Source organism: Lepisosteus oculatus, chromosome 29 (genome assembly GCF_040954835.1).
Source record: "Lepisosteus oculatus isolate fLepOcu1 chromosome 29, fLepOcu1.hap2, whole genome shotgun sequence".
Classification (NCBI taxonomy): domain Eukaryota; kingdom Metazoa; phylum Chordata; class Actinopteri; order Semionotiformes; family Lepisosteidae; genus Lepisosteus; species Lepisosteus oculatus.
This window is the reverse complement of record NC_090724.1, coordinates 4,010,354-4,027,282: the sequence shown is the minus strand read 5'-3', so window position 1 is coordinate 4,027,282 and position 16,929 is coordinate 4,010,354. Positions and strand designations below refer to the sequence as shown.

At 45.4% G+C, this 16,929-nt stretch overlaps 1 protein-coding gene and 1 non-coding gene across 2 annotated transcripts; both read left to right on the top strand.

Moving 5' to 3' along the window:
- Nucleotides 1-350: 350 nt before the first annotated feature.
- On the top strand, nucleotides 351-3,693 carry rps15 (ribosomal protein S15). The gene is made up of 4 exons (XM_069186172.1): nucleotides 351-456; nucleotides 1,343-1,428; nucleotides 2,536-2,770; nucleotides 3,533-3,693. Exons 1-4 carry the CDS (start codon nucleotides 454-456, stop codon nucleotides 3,644-3,646), a joined length of 438 nt encoding a protein of 145 aa, XP_069042273.1. The 5' UTR covers nucleotides 351-453; the 3' UTR covers nucleotides 3,647-3,693.
- Nucleotides 2,079-2,210, top strand: LOC138225604 (small nucleolar RNA SNORA35). The gene has a single exon (XR_011184063.1). It is a non-coding gene; the product is annotated as a small nucleolar RNA SNORA35 (small nucleolar RNA).
- Nucleotides 3,694-16,929: the final 13,236 nt, after the last annotated feature.

Sequence of the window (16,929 nt, the reverse complement as noted above, 5' to 3'; positions counted from 1 at the left end):
AGTCGTGTATCAAGATAAAAAAAAGTCAAACTTTTATTAAACATCAACTAAAGGAGAAAAGGTATCATAAAAGACAAGTGAACAAAAATCATGAAACAATACGCTGCCAGGGAGAAATCGTGACACAAATTAAAATTTTACACATTTTTATTGGTGAATGTGTCTACCCAGTATTATAAACCGGTTTATCATAAGTATTATTTTTGCACACTACATGTTAAAAAGTATAACATAATATCAAACACCTTTCAATCTAACATGCACATTTTTATGCTAGACGATAAAGTTTTGCAAGCCTGTCCAAAACAAGTGGGAACTAACGAATGCTAGTGTTACTAGTGCAAACCCCAGCCGGATATAGTTTTCCGCAGCGCCAGCGGAAGTCGTCGAGAATCCCGCGATAATAAGCTGCACGAGAACGAGATCTGTCCTTTCCGGAGAGACTCTGACAAGATGGTGGGTGCTGTTTTGTTGTCTTGCTTTAATATATTGCTGTAATCCGGAGCCATCGTAATACAATACACACCACTACTACCTTTATCTATTGATAATAGAAGGGCTGTAGTGTCTGAGCGCTGCGTATCCAGTTATTTGCTTGGAGAACGCAAGAGTTTACGTTTTTGTGGACGCTTATGTGAGGCAACCCATGTAGTACTTACCCTGTTCAAAATTGCATGCCGCTGAGCGCACACCCATGAAATGCAGTCGTGAACCGTAGATATTGTACTTAATCGTTCTGGACTTGTTACACGTTAACGTTTTCGCATATAATAAAAGTCGCAGGACTAGCTCGATCGAAGTGTCTCAATCGCTTCGCTCCTGTGTTTCATATTAACGGAACTTGCTGTGACTTTTGTCTGGGTTGACGTGTCCTTACTGTCGGAGTCTGTGTAAAAACAACGACGTTTAAAAGCCTGACACGCTATATCAATCGTTCCATCCGCCACTGAATGATTTTCCTCATTGTAGCGAGTTTTGCAGTACTGTGTGAGGATTTCGTGTCCCGCTTGAAAAGGGATTGGCCTGTAGCTGGTCTTCCTGTAGTGATACATGCGTGGTTAGGAATTTTCTTGTCTGTATTAACTTCGCCTGGCTTTAGATGAATGAACGGATCGCAGTGACGGATAATGGCAGTCAAGGCCCACAGCCTTTCCCTGTTAAGGTCTGGGTGATAATTCAGTATGTAGCATGAAAACCTTGTGGGTAGATGTTACCCGTCTTCTGAAGGCTATAAGCGTTTGCTTCATGCCGATGGAGGCTGGGTGAATGCTGGAGCCGTCTCTCTGCTGTGCTGCCTGGTTGGTGGTGGTTTTAACTGGCTTATTTTCTCCTTTTCTTCCAGGCGGACGTTGAGCAAAAGAAGAAGCGTACCTTCAGGAAGTTCACCTACCGAGGGGTGGACCTGGACCAGCTCCTCGACATGTCCTAGTAAGAGCCTCTCTTTCGCTGTAATCCTGCCAGCCCAGCTGCTAGACAGGCACACGCTCATCCAGATGTCTTCCAAAGCAGCACTGCGGTCTTTAAAACCAATCGTTTTCATTGAAGCGCTGACCTTCGGTAGCAAGAACAGTACAGTACTAAACGTATCTTTGCTGTGGTTCCAGTTTTTTTTTCATTAGGCCTAGAGCAGGTTGTGAGCAGTCCTGCTCTTGGATGACGGATGTGTCTGCAGGTTTTCCTTCCAGCTTGACTCTTAATTTTAATCGTCTTAGCGGGACCAGTTCAGCACTTCTTCCTCCCAGCTCCTCGGCTGCTGGTGCTTTCAAGAGCCCTGGAAAACCGGCAGACACATCGGCCCTATAGTACGAGCATGTCCTCGCTGTGGCCTAGCTGTTCCTTTTGTGTTGTATTTTGTGGAGGAGGTTTGCTTGCAATATCATGATTTTTCACTGAAGCTTGAATTTTCCTTCTTATTAAAGATGCAATTTTGAGGTATTCTGCCGAAACGCTCTTAAGCACTTCATGCAGCTCGTGGATATGTAAGAGATGTATGTGCCTCTTATCCTAGCATGGATTTAAACTGTGATAAGTGAAAAGCGTTGCTGGTATAATATCCATGCAGATAGTGTGCTTCCAGAGTGCACTGTCAAGTGACTTGAAGGTCCTTTCCTCGATCTTGTAAGTCTCATTCCAGTGCCACATTAACCCCAGCTAGCAGAAGGGCCAGGTCTGTGATCGTGGCTTTCCCCTTTCGAAGGCTGGGGACAGTTTTAAGTTTGTTGCGCTTAAGAGATGCTGTGTACTTCCGTGTTCAGCGTGGGTGACTACCTCCAGGTTCTTTCTTGGAGGAGATTTTCTCTAATGAACCGCAGAAAGTGATGAGTATTTACAGTGAAGTGAAAATCATTGAAGGTACCTGAGATCTCCATGGGGGGAAAAACAAATGAGAAGGCCCAGTATTAAGGGTTTCCAAAACGTTTTTGGAGGAGGAAAGGCTTTGTCAAGTTTTCACCCTTTGTAATTCAAGATCACTGGTGTTTTCCGGGGTTGTGCCCTCCTGTGTCTTAAAGACCATGCACGCGTCTTTCTGTCCAGCGAGCAGCTGATGCAGCTGTACTGCGCCCGCCAGCGCCGGAGGCTGAACCGCGGGCTGCGCCGCAAGCAGCAGTCCCTCCTGAAGCGCCTGCGCAAGGCCAAGAAAGAGGCCCCTCCCATGGAGAAGCCCGAGGTGGTGAAGACCCACCTGAGAGACATGGTGATCCTGCCAGAGATGGTGGGCTCCATGGTGGGAGTGTACAACGGCAAGACCTTCAACCAGGTGGAAATCAAGGTGAGAGATGTGCTGTCGGCGAACTCCGGGAGGCAGGCTTGGCAGCCCCGGCGGAGGCTGTTCTTGAGAGTTACCTGCGAGCTTCCATAAGCTGGTCACTTTTCCGCTCAGCTAAAACCTTTGCGAGTGAAACGCAATGAGCACGTTTTAAGTGCAGTTAATTCCCTGTATTGCAGCCTTCCTGACATAGTACTAGAGTTTAAAGGTGGAGCACAAGCAGAAAAAAGCAGTGTTTTTAAATGTAACCACATTAATACACTTGGTGCACAGAATGTTGTCATTCGTCAGTCTGTTATTGTACGTACTCTCCAGGGTTAACTACAACTTTGGAACTTACCTTATGGAAGTGTTACATACCATCCAGAACTGAAATGCAGGTTCAAGCCCATCGTGATGTGAGACACGCTCTGTTACAACCTCACTTCTACGTGGTTTCATAAGTGATTGCTCTCACAGATACTGGGTTTCACTGGACTGTAAAAATGGGTCTTGATATTTCTGGCTCCAGGGCTGCTCATTGATTATCTTTTCCCCCTTTATCTAAATAACTGCGTATAATGTACTATTCACTGTCAACGTGACTGAGTTGTCTCTGTCTAGATGACCCTTTTCAGCTTAATTAGCTATTCACAGTGAGCACTTGTAACCCGTTACCCTTTGTGAGATTTTTGTTTTTGTCGCTAGAGAAAACGCATCGCCTTTATCGCTTTTATATGCGCATGTATTTCAAAATGCTGAAGGGGTTCTTCTGTTCCCGTACAGCCCGAGATGATTGGCCACTACCTGGGCGAGTTCTCCATCACATACAAGCCTGTGAAACACGGGCGTCCCGGTATTGGAGCCACCCACTCCTCCCGTTTCATCCCCCTGAAGTAAAAACAGCAGTGTCTTGCCTGTAAATAAAAAAAAGTGACTTCCAACAATTTGCACAGCCTCTGTCTTTTCTGTGTAAAGCTGTCTGCGGAACAAACTTTGTGGTCTTGTTCAGGAAAGGTAATGTTCAGAACTTGAAGCAATGTGAGTGTTCTGCTTTTGACAGCGGATCTCTTAGATCCTATGAGAGGTAATGTGCCGGAGTTACATTCCCACTCTTTTTACAAACCATCCTGGGATTTTTAATGATCGGAGAGAGTCAGGACCTCAGTGTTATGTCTTATCTGAGGGACAGCACCTGTTTTACAGTGTAGTGTCTCCATCACTATACTGGAGTATTAGGACCCATGCAGACTACCGGTTGAGCACCCCCTATTGGCTCCACTTCCAGCAGCAGCTTGAGTTTTTCCCAGGAGGTCTTTCATCCAGGTACTGACCAGGCTCACACCTGCTGAGCTTCACTGGGGTGCCAGTTGTGAGCTGCAGGGTGCTATGGCTGCCACTTCAGGATAAGGGGGCCTGACACCACAGTGCATATTGAACCCTAGGTGTTGAAGCAAAAACGCATCTTTCTTGTGATTGTACAGCATACATTTTAAGGTATGATGGGTATTTTTTTATACCTTAAGAACTTGCAACCATTTGCATCCTTGGTGTTTTGAGTTTAATAGACTTGCAGGTATTATGGAAGACAATAGTGGAGTATATATAATTCCCCATCTATGAATTGGCTTCATTATTCTGTTCTCCTGCCCACGTGTGGTGAGCATACTGGTGCGCTTTGGTTATTAATGAGATATCACTTATGCGAAGGCATTCCAATATCCAGAGAAAATGGATCTACAATTTTGCTTGGAAAGGCTTATTTTATTTCAAACAATTAGCATGTTGCTTGTCTTTACAGCAGCAGCTGGTCATGTCATAAGCGTGACAAGTATAATTTCACGTGTAATTCTAGAGAATGTTCCTTTGGGAAACTTAAGTCAGTGGTAAAGTGGTTTTAATTTCATTAGGAATCCAGAGTGCTTTTGGTCGGTTGCTTACTGTTACGGCAATGACTGCATTTCTACACTAGAGTGCTCCCCTTCTCTTTAAAACGAGTTGTGCTGCCCATACAGTGCTGAAGAAAGTTCAAGCTTAGGGCATTATGAACGAGCGTTAATCCATATAAGTAAGACAAAACTCGGAACAACACGTACATCTGGAAATCTGCTTGTCCCTCGAACGGACGTCACACAGGTTGCTCCAACTATTTTGTTTCCTTTGCTTTGGGGGGGACTTACAAACATTTTGTCAATATTGTCCATATGTACTTAATGACCATGACCTCTCTTTTCTCTGTATGCAAGAGTGAAATCTCAGTTCTTGATGAAGAAGGTTGGTTTGTGGAGTTGGCAGAGCTGAACGAGCTATGTCTATATTAATGTAAACATCCACTGGGCATGTTTACTGTTCTCTAGATAGCAGCAACACTATTTGTAATGCTATAGCACAAAAGCAGAAGTGTCTTAGAAAATTAATAATAAATGAGTACATGGTGTGTGTTTACAAGAGCTATTTATAACAAAAAATAATTCCATTTAGTGATTTAGTTGATCTCTAATCCTTGATCATCACCTTTTCCTTTCTGCTCAGTATGATTTATTGAGGCAGACAGCATTGTCAAGGAGTTGCACCCCAACAAAGCATTGTTGTGATGTCTTATTGTGTAGGGCTATAGGACAGGAGAAATACAGCACCACGCACACCACCGAGGACAGAAAACTCAGCTGAGAATTCCTGATCACCTTGTTCAGCAAATAAGGGATTTTTTAATGATACTGTCATAAGTATAAAAGATATACAGGGAATATTCCTAGAAGCCCATTTTCAATGCCAATGGGCAATATTGCTGTCCGAAGCACATTTAAAGGTAGTTGTTAGTCACATCTTCTGTTATGCTTTATATGCTGAGCTCATGTGGGGACTAGGTCGCAGCTGTTGGTCCTGTCTGACTCTGCAGAGCTGCCCTGTGTTCCTGTACTGTTTGGGCCCTCTCCTGTCCCAGCTGGAAGACGGTGTGTACGAGTGTGGGACAGGGTGTGGGCGGCTGACTAAATGAGGAGCTATGCTCACAATGTTACCGTGTGACACTGCAGTCTTTTACGACCTCTCCCAGGACTTGGGGGGCTGTGGAGGGTGGCTACAAATAAACCTGCTATTGCTGGTGCCCTTACTAAAGAACCGCCGGGGTGCTAAAAAAAGCTCCAGGGAGGGGGGCGTTCTGCGGTGAAGTAGGGGTGTGCTGAGGACTTCGGCGTTGGCTTTCTCATGTTTTTCCACGGGTGCTTCGTAAGGCCCTGGGGGGGGGTATCTGTTGCTGTGAACGGAGGTGGGGACATGCGAAAGACTACACTACAGGCCGGGCGGGTTCTGCCACAGTGAGAACCGTGCCGAGAAGTAGATGTTTACTGCATGCGCTTGGTCACGCATTATCCTTAATCCTGTGGGCGCTCATCGTCTGCTGCCTCTTCCAAGTGGGCGCTCATCTCCCTGTAAGGTCACCTACCTGGGAGCTTGAGCCCCCACAGAGTCGGCGCCGATGGATTCACGAAGGGAGGAGTATTTGCATGTATTGTTCCTGCTTGATTTGGTACTCTTCACATGCCTGCTGTCTTCTTTCGGTTCGTGTAGAGCTGGGTTAGGGGGTGGGGAGCTGGGCTCTGTTTCTCTGGGTCACTGCTTTAGCCCATCCAGGTGGGAAACAGTGAAAACAGAGCACACCGGTCACGTAACAGCAGCAGGATGAGGGACAGAAACAGCCGTCCTGTTGAGGCATTCTGTTAGGGAGTGACTAACCTCCACATCCACCTGTGTGTCTGGAAAGATATCCGTCCATCCAACATGAATTTGGCAGTTTCTTTCAGCCTGTTTTTTTTGTGCCACATTTGCGCAAACGTGAAGTTGTGCACAAGAAGGGTTTCACAGGAGAGTGTGGAAAGCTTCCCCTTTTCACAATATCAGAACGGCTTTGCTGAGTGGAAATCCAGGAGCTATTTAAAACAAAACTGCTGGGCACCGTGCGATGAACAGAAACGAAGACCAGCCGCTTTTCTTCTGGGTGACTGAGCACCCAGGGGCGACGCCGAACCGCACCCATTCGGTGGTCCGCTAGTGCGGCGCCTCTCGAAACGAGCCAGAACCTGAGCTGACACCCGCCGGCCCAGACAGCACTGACAGACATCGATACCACGTCAGAAACATGTGCTGCGGCCCGCTCAGCTGCACACCCTCCACAGCGCCCGGCCCTGCTGGGGAGGAATGCGCACTGCACCAGGGCAAGCCAGCGGAGGAATGTGGTAAACAGATACCAGTCATATTTTGGTATTAATCTCAGTAAATTGGATTGGGGTGGAGAGGTAGCGCTGTCCCCTTTGTCCTGGAATCAAAACCACTTTTGAGTCTCTTTCTAAGAGTGTTTTTTTGGTTGTGATTCTTCGGTGATGATAAACTCACTGCTTAAAAAAACGTTTGGTAAGAAAAATCATGATGGTTTTCACCTTACCCACCACTATGCAATCCTACAAGAACCCTCTTTTAACTATCAGAACCTTTTCTTACTAAACAGGATCCCAGTTTATAGTGTCACCCTCATCCCGTCTTCGGTCTTGAGTTTAATGTCGGTGTCAAACTGCGCTGAAGCATGGCTGACAGGGAAGGCATGGTGTAAACACTGCCAGATTGTGATAAAGGCACAAATGTGAAGGTGCAGGTGGCGAGTGAGACCGAGGCATTAGTAAACTCACTGAACTCGTGTCTTGCTGAAGGACCCTTGGCTCAGACAGGAGAAATGTGTCTGTGAGAGCATGATAATAAAAGACAGCTGGCACCATCCCTGGCAGAATACTGGCAGCATGAGTAACTGGGACTAAAGTCATCTCAGTGGCTCTTACTGAACAGCAGCCTCTCATAAAATAAACACCTTGATGTTTTTAAGCTCTTCACAGGGAGTAGAATGTTTTTTTTTAAATAACTGTTACTTGACAAAATGCTGCTTTCTGCTAATATCCAGAACTTTGTTCACACTTCATTGTGCACCAGCTATAACCTGCAGCCCGTTATGAGAGACTGAATACTGGTGGCTGTCCTAGTTATTGTCTAGGTGCTTCACTCACCTGCTAAACGTCTGTCTATCTGTAGACACACACAGGTGCATGTAATGGAGTTTCCAGCAAACGTCTGGGAGGGATAACAGAAGCCAAGATAAACTGGCCTCAGTTGTCCAGAATCAGAATCATTCCCCCAGACTAAATTGTAAATGGAGCTACCTCTCCACCCCAATCCAATTTACTGAGATTAATACCAAAATATGACTGGTCCTTCTGTCCTTCACATTCGTCTCATGCATGTCTCCTCCTCCCCTCTCCTGGTGTGCAGCTTCACTCCCCCCTCTGCAGAGGGGTCCCAGCCTCCTCCCAGCCCCCCTGTGGCCAGGAGGACAGCCTTCAGCCAAGCAGGTTATGTGAATTCCTTATACTTATGTAGTGCTTTTTTGAACATACCACTCAAAGCGCTTTACAGGTAATGGGGACTCCCCTCCACCACCCCCGGTGTGTAGCCCCCACCTGCATGATGCAACAGAAGTCAAAGTGTGCCAGTCTGTTCCCCACACACCAGCTCTCAGTGGAAGGAGAACAGAGTGAGGAAGCCAGTTCACAGATGGGAATTATCAGGAGGCCATGATTGGTGAAGACCAATGGGAAATTTGGCCAGGACTCCGGGGTTAACACCCCTAATCTTTTAGTGAAATGCCCTGGGATTTTTAATGATCACAGAGAGTTAGGACCTCGGTTTTACGTCTCACCTGAAGGACAGCGCCTTTTTTACAGTATCTTGTCCCCATATTGAAACACATTTCAATAGACTTTGCCCCTGTCCTAGTGAACCTCAGATAGGGGGCACTAGATCTGAGCTTGCAGTCCCTGCTCCTGTCCTGAAGCAGGTGAGACACACACACGGCAGCCTCCTCCCAGACAAGTCCTGTCAGCTGGGTAACACCTCTTCCACTCACATCCACAAAGTCACCAGCTAACACTGCCAGCTAAAGCAGAGCCCTTCCCAATTCTAGAGCCGTAACATCAGCAGGGCACTGTCCTTAAAATTGGTTGCTGGTTTGTATATTAGTTCAGTAGCAGTGAAAGGCTACCATTGCAAATGCAGTGTCCTCACGGGAACCTGACATTAACTAACCCCAGTTAATCTCAACCCCATCTTTCACAGAGACCTGGCCCTGATTTCCCAGTTATCCTAAGGAACAGAGGGCATACCTGCTTCCCACTAACACCTCTTATTCCTGTAACAGTGAACCGAGATTCACTTCCCTTTGGGGTTTTTTTGGGAGGGAGAAGATGTGTCACACTGCCAGAACTTGCATCATTTGTTTTACCAAAATAAGAACAAAAATATTGAATTGACGGAAAATGACAACAAAAAAGCGTCTAATCACATCCTGGCTCACTCCCAGTTCTTTACAGAGGCCGTGGGCGATATCACCCGGGAGCAAATTCGCCTTTCTCTTTCTTCGGTCTGATAGGTACAGGCCCAGGCGTGTCACTGAGCCGAGAACGTTGGCAGTTCTCAAGGTCCAGCGCAAAACGCACGATATGAAATCAGAAACGGCCGAACCGTGCAAAAACGGGCTCTCACAGTACTGTGCGTGTGAACCAATTCCGCGCGGAATGGGTTAGTGCCACACAGGAAGGTTAAATGAAATAACGAGGGAGAGAGCAGGAACATGAGGAGAAAGAAAGAGAACGTGAGATTCTTCTCCTTGATATCCATCTGTTTAAACCCCCTTCGTATGACGTCTGTCTTTAGTTCTCTTTACCCTCAAATTGCTACTGCCTGCCTCCTTTACAGTCCTTTATTGACACATCATTTATGGTGTCTTTGAGATATTGTATTCTATTTTGGCCATCATACCACAAAATGCATATTATAGCCTTGGAAAGAGCTACAGGACTGATTGCTGCTCTTAGGGGATTGTCTTACACAGACCTGTTAAAGGCACTACGTCTCATCAGTCACATGAGAGCACGATAGCAGATTTAATAGGATCGACCCTGTAGAATTCTCAGACTCGTTGGTTAAGAAACAAAGGGGGGGAGTCCCAAATGAAAACTAAAAGGGAATACATTTAGGATAGAGAATATGGATAATTTCTTTGCACAAAGAGTTGTGGGTGTCTGGAACAAGCTTCTCAGCCCATAATCATGGGACCTTCAAGTAATGGCTGTACCAACGTTTAGAATCCGTTAACTACTGAGCTATTGAAAGACCAAGAAGGAGCAGGTCTAACAGTCTCCTCTACCTGCATGTCTTCTGTTTTGGAGCCTTGCAACGATTTCATTTTGGTAGCCTGCATAAACTGCTCAGAAACCACTTCTAAGACATTAGTCTTTGTCACAAGGATTGAACAAAAGAACGAAGGTGACTGTTTTTTGCTTATTTGTAACATTAAAAGGGCAGCAAATTTTAGAAATGATATTGTATTCCACTGCTCTTGTCTCCTTAAAGTTGCTTTAAAACGGTAGAGGTGAACCACGTAATGAACAGAGCAGTGCATAAAAATACACTTTTATCTCTGAATCATCACAGGTTCACAGGAGTTCACCTATGGCAGAGAGAATAGGAACACAAAACACAAATATTGTGCTCATCTTCCTACACGCACTAGTGTTTATATAAACATTTTTTTTGTATAATTGGTATAACACTAACAGGTTACAGTATATTAATCAGTAAAACAGTATATAAAACAGTCCATCTTCAAACCTAAGAACAATTCATTCTGTTGAGATTTCTGTGACAATTTCTTACAGAATAGCTTTCAGTATACCTTGCTCAAAAAATAAAAGCTCCAAAGATATCATACTTTTCTCTTTTTCCTCCCATTTTGCTGCTGTGCTGTGGTTTTACCATGCTGATAGCACGTGTTGATTTTTTGCTAAAGTATCCTGTGGTTGTGTATCATGTTTTGCTTATGATCACTTGTTATTAAGATCACGCTGCTTTATCAAAATTACATAGGTGCTGTACTTTGCTCTGCCTTTAAACCTCCATGAATCCATATCTATGCTATCTTGTGCTTGATGAGGACATTTCATTTTTTTGACAGAAAAGCAGGGATTCTGCTCTGTTGTAATAAGCTTTGAGTATCAGTGAGGGAGTAGGTTGAGTGTTAGTCTTAATCACTCCTAGTCACACTTGAAATGAAATTTCGAGAATGACAAGAGGTTGAATAACAGTTAAGAAGTGCCATCATGGTGTCCCACTTCATTGTGATCCTAGTAATCAATCAATACTCAATGCTTTTGAATAGACCGGTAAACCCACATTCTTGGTGCATCATAAGTTGACTGTCCGACAAAGTCCATGTGAACCTGTACCCCCTAAATGGTCCGACTCCCACAACTCGATAGCAGAGGCTTTACCAGCTCTGATTGTGGAGACCCCATTCATTCAGTGTCAAAAGTTCTAAGCTACAGCACTGAACCCTTAATTGACCTATTAGCAGGATTAATTAGAACTCTTCCATTGCTTTCGGTTCCAAAATGGAGATTTCCTTTTACTATTGCACTTCATAATTAAAAATAAACGTGCAAAGGTTCCAGTTAAGGATTCGATGTGAGTGTAGAGCTGGGCTGGAGCAATAATGAATATTCCTGGAATATTCCTGTGTCGGTTTGTTGTGTAAACCCTCCAACACAAGCGAACATGTTCCAGACTGCCGGGTCGACTTCAACGAAGGGGACGTTACAGAGCGCATCAATATCGAGAACCGTCTAGATGAGGAGCCTGCCTGCGGGACTGTGCTCTGACGACATCTGGGTTTGAAGATCGCCCGAAAAGGGGAGACTCCCGCCCCCCTTTGGCCGGGGCCGGCCCGAGCGTCACGAGTTGGTGTCACCCCAGCTTGTGGGGCGGTTTGCCCTGGCAATGCGCTGCCTCAGCAGCCGCATTCTTCCCTGTTGACATCCTGCGCCGCTGCTGCTTCTCGGCACGCTCGCCAGCGCCGGCTGACACTTCGTGAACATTTCGAAAGGCTCGGCCGCGCCGGCGGCAGCCAGAGCTGTTTTTCTGGGGAGCGGGGCTGCTGGCGCTGGTGCAGCCTCGGCCAGCCCCACTTCGCTTGAGACCAGAGGCGGGGTGGGACGAGAGGAGGGTGACTAATACTGGCAAGCAGCCAAGCCAGTACTATTTACATGTCTGAGAAGTGGAAACAGGAACCGGTTTAGACCAGTGTGCTCTGACGTTTCGCTGCATTCCCGGCCCGTCTCTCACTTTCACTCTTTCTCGGCCTCTGCCTTGCTCAGCCCCGGCCTGCCAGGACCAGATGAGCTGTCTGGGAGCCGGCCGGTCACCCTATGTGGGACAGACTGGCAGGGTGGGATTCTGATGCGCTGAAATAGGACCCACCTTGCTCCAGTGCTGCCTGTGTCACGCAGTGCACGATCCTGCCCTGGAGGAAGCAGGGACAGTAGTTCTCTGACCCTCCTTACGTAAGAGGTCGTACAGAACACTGCACAGTCACAGATTTACATTTTTTTCCCTGCGGCTCTGCGAGAGTATAGTGAGTTTTTAAAGATGCGAGTGCCAGAGACCGGTCAGAAACAAAAAAGGTTTTCAAAGTAAAGGAAGATACTGACTTGTTGGATTGTTTTGTGCCCAACACAAACGAAAGAAAAGATCCCCACAGCTGGAGTAGCCAGATTTAAAACTGATTTGATAAACAAGCCTGAAGAATGACTTTTAGAAAATGATTCTTTGGCTGTAACGACCTACCTAAAACATTTAGTAAAATTCTGTAAAGGGCTGGGAGGGTCCAGTCCTTTTGTTCTGTATTCCCCAGTGATTAGTAATTAGTCATTACTATTTCGGCCACAACAGTGCAAAGAGTCCAGAACTCCAGCTGATCAACCCCTTAAGTTGTGTCAATAAAATGAAATGGAAGACCTGAACTCAGTTTGTATCGAGGTATTTGTATCGATTTGTATCAGTATCAGTACAGATCCTGAACCCCCCACCCCACCTCACTGCAATTTGAGGGGCTGGAGAGAGAACAACAAACAAGTCAAGTTCATGCAGCTGTTCGAAATCGCAGTCGTTCCCGACATCAGCTGTAGCACAATCGGCTTGTTCATGCCTCCACCTCCCCAGCTCTCCCTCTGCAGCTGCTGTCCCTCAGCTCACTGACTCACTGACTCACTGACTCCGTCTGCGTGCGGGTCAGGCCAGGGGGCTGCCTCTTAACCAAGCCGGTTAAGACAAACATGATTTTACTTCAGATACTCCATAAACAAAGCATCCGATTCTCGCACATGGTTATTCCTCAAGAAATAACCAGCTGCCATCCAGAGTTATGCTGTGTGTGTCTGCTACAGTATATCCATCTATCCATTTTCTAACCAGTTCATCCATTTCAGGCTCACAGGGGAGCTGGGGCCTTATCCTGGGAAGAAAAGGCGAGATACACCTTGGACAGGACACCAGTCCATCTGGCACACACAGGCACTCACACCAGGGCCAGTTTTTTTCTAATTAACCTACTAGCCTTGGACTATGGGAGGAAATCCATACAGATAGCACCCCAAGTCCAGTGTTGTAGGGCAGCAGTGCTCACCACTGCACTGGCCTGCCACCCACAGATGGAAATGTATGGAAATTCAGTGTTGGATACATCATATGAGCCAGCTATGGTGATATCCCAGCAGCCTCCTCTTCACCAAGGCCCTTCCAGTTTGCCCACTGTGACGCCTGCTCCTTTGGCACCCCGAAACTGAAACGCCGTACATCCGCTGGAGCTCCTGCCAGCCCCGCGGAGATGCAGACACAACATTAGAACTCGGCTGTGTCTCGAAAAGCAGCTGTGAAACCAAACACAGATGTGGTTTCGTTAGACTTGTTTGTGAGCGGGCCCTGTTCTCCCAGTGGATGTGCGTGAAACGCAGCCAGCGAGGACAGGCCGTTTTGTTCTGGCCGAGCTGGGGATGTCAGGAACAACAGGTTAATGAACAGATGAGGCTAGGAGGCTAGGAGCAGAGGAACCCAAAAAAAACATGTTGCATAAACACAGCAAAAAATAAAAAACTGCTTGTGAGTGTCAGAGCTGTTATGTACAGTAATTGGTCCACAGGCTTGCCCTCTCTGATCAGTCACTTCAAAGACCGCAGCCAGAAAACTCCTTCATCTCTCTCGGCTACAAGTCTGCAGACAGCGTGGGGGAAAGATTAACAGCCCTAGAGATTCAAGAAGCGAGATTCAGAGAATTCTGTGTTCAGTCCCAAATAACCGCAGGACCTGTTGTTCAAGACATTAGCTCCATGTTACTGTGCAATTGCCCAGAAACATCTAGGTCAAACAGCATTTTAAGCTTTCAACTTTAGTGTATCTTTTTAGCACCTGATGGTAGTTGAATGGCTTTAAACAGACCAGAAGATAAAAAAAGTTAGATCCTAATCACTCACTTCAGCTTTGGAAAAACTGCTTCTAGTTGGAACACGTGGTAGAATTGCCCGTTTGGGCCATGACAGAAACAAGGACTCTTCAAATTCAACTTTTAATTTGGCCAATTGACCAGCCTTTGGTCACTGGTACGCTGGTAAACCTCTGGGTTATAATATCATCCATTTTTCTAACAGCGTGATGCAAAACAGGGTAGCCGGGGAGACAGAGCCTATTCAGGCAAGCAACGGGCACAAGGCAGGATACAGCCTGGATGGGACGCCAGTCCATCACAGGGGACAAACACGCACACCAGGGCTAATTTTCCCAGTGGCTGATTAATAATTGCTTAATAATTGCTTACACTTATATAGCGCTTTTCTGGACACACCACTCAAAGCGCTTTACAGGTAATGGGGACTCCCCTCCACCACCACCAATTAACCTGCTTATTAACCTGCTAGTATATCTTTGGATTGTGGGGGGAAACTGGAGCACCCAAAGGAAACCCCACACAAACACGGTAAGAACATGCTAACTCCACACAGATAGTACCCTGATTAAAAACCCAGCTTCTTGGCTTTGAAGGCCAGGTTTGTTCAAGAGAGGTTTTGTCATAAACAAGGTGACACACCAGTGCCTGACACCCCAGCACAAACCCCAGGACAAAGAGCTGTTGCTATTCAAAATAACTGTTCCATTTTTCTTTTGCCATTTCAGCCTTTTTATGTCATTTCCAGTTAAGCCAAATGAATACAAACTGTGCTGCTAGTAAGGAAATGCCTTGGAAGTTGACAAGAAATTGTGATCGTTCCAGTTGTGTGGAGCTGTTGTGTGGGTTGTGTGGGTCTCGATGAGTGAAATATCTTGGAGTAAAGGATAAGAATGAGGCAAGAAAGCCCAGAATCACAATTTCATCCTAAAAGGTTTGTGTGATGCAATGTCTTCATAGCACACCGTACAGTAAATGTTTGGATAGACCTCAATATATTTAATTGCAATAAAATGTGGTTTCTTCATTACTTACCTACAGGGCTCGATAAACATTTTGAAATCCTTTAGAGGTCTCTAAAAATGAGTGTTCCCATGCAGACTCACCTCAAGGGTAAGTGTGTTCTCCTGCCACACCCCTGTCAGCTTCCTGTGGCATTCATGAGGAATTTAATCAGACACATCTGCAATATAATTGAGAGCTGCTTGTTTCCATTGCGTCACGTTTATAAGGAGGCTACCAAGAACCAATGTTATTTGCTACGTACTGACCCATTAAAATAATTTAATTTGGTTGGCCTGGAATAAAGATGATTTGATTAGGACTAAGGTTTTTAAAATTCATAAAAAGATCAACTGTATCTATAATTTTCCTTTGCACTCAACATACAAACCAGGGTTGGGCTAAAAAAATAGTTTTCCTTAGGAGGTCTCCCATCCAGGTACTGACCAGGCTTCAGGTACTGCTGAGCTTCAGTGGGCTGCCACTTGTGAGTTGCAGGGTGAAATAGCTGACTATGGAGATAAATAAGTGCTGGTAAAATTCACTGGTGTGGTCACTAGCACTGCGGCCTCACGGGTCTTTGGTCTTTGGGTGCAATTCTAGAAATGAAGACCTTTTGTGAGGAGTTAGCATGTTCTGTATCACATGGGTTTTTCCCAGTTGCACTGCTTTCTTCCCACCTTCAAAGCAATCAAAAACATTCTTCCAAAGATGGGCAGAGTGCATTCCTCATTAATCTGTCCTGTCTGGAGTAGCAGATCTACTTCTACGTTGACCCCACCTCAGATGGGGCAAGGTTCATCAGAAACAGATGTGTACTGTAACTGGGAGTGGCTTCTTTAAATCAGATAGTTGTGGGTGTGCTCAGTAAAATCATCAAGCAGAGCTGTGAGCACTGTGTCACTGGGAACACTAAAGAAGTCTGATATTGTTCCTGGAACAGATGTAGAAACCTGCAAGAGGAAAAAGATCTTCATCTCTCATCTGGAACTTGCTACATGTTCATCTGTGCTTACGTTCTGGTTTATTTTAGGCTTCATATTTGTTTTCTGAATTCCTGAAGGCTTTTTTTATTTACCAAAAGAAGTAAAGGAGTTCTTTGGGCTGTTTTGTTTTGGATATGCTTGATTTGGTTTTGTTTAGTTCTGTTTTGTTTGGTACCTAATAACTTTGTTGTCCATGAGTGGAAATCTATAGCCAACAACCTTTGCTGTTTTGAATTGCCTCCATGTGTACATATGAGTAAACAGGACTGTCTGATCCCCATTTCTACAGGAGACCCTGTGTGTGGTATAGGCCACTGGCTTAACTGATTACAGCAGCATAATTTCTGTGAGCTGCCATGCTCTTTCATTTTTTGAGCTTCTTTTATAGACCATTACTTAGCATCTGAACTCTAAAAAGCTTCCATTTGTGAACCAGTGCTTTGCTGGGTAATACGATGGCAGCTGTTGAAGCTGTTTCTGCCCTTTAAAAAAGTTGAAAAGGCATGACTGTTCCACATTTTCATTCAAGCAAATCAACAACACCAGGAGACCAGACAATGCCTTTTGGAAAGCTCAGAATCAATACCCATTGTTGAATCCAAACAGTTATTTATGGAAATCATCTATATAAGGTTTTCTGGGATGGTGCAGGCTAAATTGCTCTCTCTTGATTTGAATAAAGTAAGCCATACCACATATAATCTTTTTCCACCCCGCTAAAACAAATTCTATTGTTATATAAAAAAACAAACGGTTCTACCAGTCATGTTTTCAAGACTGTTCTGTTTCACTTAGCAATGCATTGTTTATAGCGGGAACTCATA